Raw genomic sequence first — 4,704 nt, 5'->3', positions numbered from 1 at the left:
CATTTGCCTAGAGGTGCTTGGGTTGGTTGGTCACAGAGCAGTGACACATTGCCCAGTACAGAGGGAGCAGCACTGGGGACAATTGCCTGGTCAGAAGAGCCTTCACGGAGACAGCCTGCCTCTGCCTTAAGTCTTTAGGGGCTGGGCTGAGGACTAGACACGGACTCCTCCTCAGACCCCTGGAAAAGGAGAAAGAACTCCTGGGGCCCAGTGTGGCCAGGCCTCAGTGCACCCATCTGGCAGCTGCCCCCACCCTACAACAGCCATGGACAGGTTCCGCTTGTTTTTCCAACACTTCCAGAACAGCTCCGAGTCTGTGATGAACGGCATCTGCCTGCTGCTGGCTGCGGTCACCATCAAGCTGTACTCCTCCTTCGACTTCAACTGCCCCTGCTTGGCGCGCTACAACACCCTCTATGGCCTGGGCCTGCTGCTCACGCCCCCACTGGCCCTCTTCCTCTGTGGTCTCCTGGTCAACCGGCAGTCTGTGGTGATGGTGGAGGAGTGGTGCCGGCCCGAGGGGCACCGGAGGAAGGACTCGGGCATCATCTGGTAGGATCCCACACCTCTTCTCTCAGCAATCCCTGGGCACTGTCAGGGGCTCCCCCACCCAGCCCCCGGGTACTGTCAAGTGTGCCCCCTCCTTCCCCAACTTCCTTCAGCTCATAGAGACCCAGTAACCAGTTTCCATCTGGAAAGATCTACATTTTTGCAGCACTAGCGATTGAACTCGGGGCCTAGCACATGACAGACAAGCACCCTGCTACCAAACCACATCCTAGTCCCTTTTTTTTATTACTTTATTTTGAGATAGAGTCTTACTTAGTTGCCCAAGCTGACCTCAAACTTGCCATCCTCCTGCCTCAACTTCCCAAGAAATACATGTATAATTCTGTTCCTATCATTGGTCACCTTTCCATGACCAGTGCCACAAAAATATGAATGATACAGGGTTTCCAAGAATTCTCCAAGCCACATCTGTCACACTGGCCGTGGATTATAACTTGCCACATTCACCAGAGGTGACCATGGCACGCAGAGCAGTTTTCTGCCTGTAATGAGAAGCAGTGGTTTACTTAAAGGCTGCATGCCCTCTCCAGCAAGTTCCCCAAGGACAAGGACCTCACCTGTAGCACCCCTATGCCTCAGGGCATGACACGTGCCCTGTATCAAAATCAGCCGATGATCTTGGCAATGCGCAATGCTCACCAGCCCCTGTTGCGCACCAACTTGGAGTCAAGCTCTGTTCTGCTAAGGGCCTCGCGAGCGTGGCCTCTCTGAATTCTCTCCTCAGCCTTGAGTCCGATCCTTGGTAAGACCCATTTTTAAGGGTGAGGACCTGAGGCACAGAGAAGTTAAGTTACTTGGCCAAGCTCTCACATCTAGGAAGTGGCAGTACTCAGACTCCACAGCTGAATTCCGCCTGCCCTTTGTGACTCCTCCTTTCTCTGCTCCCAGGTACATGTGCTCCTCTGTGCTGCAGAGAGCACTGGCTGCCCCCATGGTCTGGATCCTGCTGGCCCTCCTTGATGGAAAGTGCTTTGTGTGTGCCTTCAGCAATTCTGTAGACCCTGAGAAGTTTCTGGACTTTGCCAACATGACCCCCAGCCAAGTGCAGCTCTTCCTGGCCAAGGTGCCCTGCAAGGAAGATGAGCTGGTCAGGGACAACCCTGCTCGAAAGGCCGTGTCTCGATACCTGCGGTGCCTGTCACAGGTATTAGCATTTTCTATGCGTTTGTTCATTACATTCTCAGCACAACCCTCAGAGACAGATACAATGACTATCATCCCATTTGCAAATGAAGAAACTGAGGCTCTGAGAGTTTTTAGTTAACAAGTTCAATGCCATACAGCATGTAAGAGGCAGGGTGGGGGATCTGAATGCATGTGCCATTATTCCTTAAACCCCCCCCCCCGCACAGTGCAGGTTCCCCTCAGTGCCTGGCTCTCTATAGGGTACCCACTCCATTATCCTGAGGGCAAACCCAGGCCCACTTCCAGATTTCAGATTCCATCACCACCACCCCCAGATCCCTGTGCTGGAGTGTATCCACCAAAGAGAATTACGGGAGCCCATCACACATGGAGCACCACTAGGGTTACAGGCCATGAAGACCCAAGCCCTGTCTTCTGTGGGGGGCAAACAGGCTGGTGCAAACACAGGCCTGTGGTGCAGTGAGAGAGGACCAGTGTTCAGGCAGCACTTGATTCTGATTCAGACTGTGATTTTGGCCATAGCACTGATCTCTGGGCCTCGGTTTCTTGTGCAAAATAAAGCAGGGAAGGGTTGCTGTCCTCAACCTTGCTGGTCTCTGTGGGCTTCAACACTCTAAGTTCTCCTGAGTTCAGTGGAAAGTGAAGTCAGACAAGGGTTTAAACCCTAACTAAGCTGTTAGCCATCAGTCAAGTTAAGCTCAGCAAATTGTCTGATTTTCTGCTCCTCATGTATAAAATATTCACCTTAAATTTGGGTGGAAGGGTCCTGTGTACAGCCATATGAGACAGTTTTGTACATGATGGGAATCATATCTATAAATGACAAGCATTCAGATGGCTTTGTAGTTTCGAGGAGTGATTTCTCATTGCTCCAGGATTTAAGCTGGACCTTGAAGAGATGCAATTTTGGAAGGTAGAGGAAAGAAGAATCTGCCAGGTGTGGGCTCCAGCCTTAAAGAATGGCTTCCAGTTTCTCACTGCCTGGGCACTGTTCCCTGTCCCCATTCCTAGCACAGTGTCTCCCACAAAATAGAGCATGAAGGTGTGCATGGATGAGAGGATGGATGGATGAATGTACATGAGGATCACATGAAGGACTAAATGAAAAGATAAGAGAGGATGGGTGATGGGTGGGTGGGTGATAAGCAGAAGGTTAAGAATATGGAAGCATGAATGGGTGGAAAGGTGGATGGCTAAGAGGATGGATATGGACAGGATGGGAGGAAGGCTGGATGGAAGATGATGGACATATAGTCAGATAAGAGGATAGATGACTGGATGGATGGGTGGAGAGATGGTTGGATAGATGAGTAGCTACAAGAATGGGAGAATAAATGGAAAAGATGGATGGATGGATGGATGGATGGATGGATGGATGGATGGATTAATACGGATGGAGAATAGCTGGTAGGATGCATGACTGAATGGAAAAGTGGATAGATTTGAGGAAGGATGAAGGGAGTAGTAAAGAGGGGGCTTTGGAGCACCTCCACAGTATGCTACAGCACCTGAGCCCCACTGCACCCCACCTCATGCCTCCTCAACCTCTAGGCCATCGGCTGGAGTATCACCCTGCTGCTGATTGTGGCGGCTTTCCTGGTCCGTTGCCTGAGGCCCTGCTTCGACCAGACAGTCTGGCTGCAGCGCAGATACTGGAGCAACTACGTGGACCTGGAACAGAAGCTCTTTGACGAGACGTGCTGTGAGCATGCCCGGGACTTCGCGCACCGCTGCGTGCTGCACTTCTTTGCCAGCATGAAGAGCGAGCTGCAGGCAAGGGGGCTGCGCCGGGATCTGGGGGAGGAGCCCCCTGAACCCCTAGACGACCTGGATGGCGGAAGTGGGAAGGCCCACCTGCGCGCAGTCTGCAGCCAAGAGCAGGTAGACCACCTCCTAAGTACCTGGTACTCCAGCAAACCTCCACTTGACCTTGCAGCATCCCCGGGGTTCTGGGGGACTGGCCTCAGCCACCGTGCACCCATGGTGGCTCCAGGCACAAGGCTGTCCCAGCACACTGATGTGTAGGGACCCTGCCAGGCTTGAATGGCAACAGTGCACCCATGTGAAATGCCCATGTTGACATCCATGTTCCAAGGCCTTAGGACCCCAGGGCAGACAGTCTACCCTCATTGGCCTCCTTCTCAAATGGCCCAGTCTCGGCCTAGCTTATGAATGTGGATTCTAGTCAAGTGCGAGTTCTGATTCAGTGCATCCAAGACTGAACCACAGAATCTCAAACAAGCTCTTGAGTAATACTGATGTTTCTGATCAGTGGACCAAACCTGTGTATCATAGATACTGTGTGTGTGTACAATATGTAATAACAAATCCCACAATTATATACAATTACAATGCACTGATTTCAAAAATGAGGGGGGGGAAGAGTCTAAATAGAACTTTTATGGGTTGGTTCTGGGTCCTAGATGTTGATTTTAAATAATAAAAATAATCATAATAGCACATGCTTATTTGGTGACTATTATGTGTCCGGCATTGTTCTAACTTCTCTATGTATATGAACTCACTTAGTACTCATAATAACCTAATGAAGGAGGTATGAGTATAAGCCCAAATTTTTAGAAAAGAAAACTGAGGCCTAAAGAGGCTAAGTTGCTCAAGGTCACCCATGTAGGAGCTGGAATTGGATGCCAGGAGGACTGGCTTTGGAGTCTGTTCTGAGCTACCACATCAGTCTGCCCTCTAGACCATTTGGTCAGTTGGTTGGTTGGTTGGTTGGTTGGTTAGTTGGTTGGTTAATTGGCTGGTTGGTTGGTTGGTTTTCAATGCCCTTGTTGGGTTTCCTAAAGCTTCTATCAAGGTTCTTACAGTAAGTTCTAGTAAGCTCTGCCTTTGAGTTTCTCTAGAAAGCCCTAGTTAGTGCCTCTTACTGGCCACTCAATGAATAGTTTCTATTTTCCTGTCGAGTGTATTTTTCTGTGTTTCTATGTCAAGGGGGTTGTTGTGTGTAGCTACTACTTTCCCAGCTTC

General features: G+C 50.4%; 1 protein-coding gene across 1 annotated transcript; it reads left to right on the top strand.

Annotated features, from left to right (window-relative positions):
* The first annotated feature begins 265 nt into the window (after positions 1–265).
* On the top strand, positions 266–4,084 carry Calhm3 (calcium homeostasis modulator 3). The gene is made up of 3 exons (XM_046449832.2): positions 266–552; positions 1,459–1,714; positions 3,268–4,084. The coding sequence occupies exons 1-3, from the start codon at positions 266–268 to the stop codon at positions 3,739–3,741; spliced, it is 1,017 nt and encodes a 338-aa protein (XP_046305788.1). The 3' UTR covers positions 3,742–4,084.
* The last annotated feature ends 620 nt before the right edge of the window (positions 4,085–4,704 follow it).

Source organism: Marmota monax, unplaced genomic scaffold (genome assembly GCF_021218885.2).
Source record: "Marmota monax isolate L192 unplaced genomic scaffold, Marmota_monax_Labrador192_F-V1.1 WCK01_AAM20220418_F8-fsc00004, whole genome shotgun sequence".
NCBI classification, from domain to species: Eukaryota; Metazoa; Chordata; class Mammalia; order Rodentia; family Sciuridae; genus Marmota; species Marmota monax.
Note: the sequence above shows the minus strand (reverse complement) of the source record. Positions and strands in the feature narration are given on the sequence as shown.

Bases quoted from the DNA above. Each gene is read 5' to 3' on its own strand.
- Calhm3 (XM_046449832.2), top strand. From the start codon at position 266: ATGGACAGGTTCCGCTTGTTTTTCCAACACTTCCAGAACAGCTCCGAG. The intron at 553-1,458 runs GTAGGATCCCAC...CTCTGCTCCCAG, and splicing joins AAGGACTCGGGCATCATCTG to GTACATGTGCTCCTCTGTGC. The intron at 1,715-3,267 runs GTATTAGCATTT...CTCAACCTCTAG, and splicing joins ACCTGCGGTGCCTGTCACAG to GCCATCGGCTGGAGTATCAC.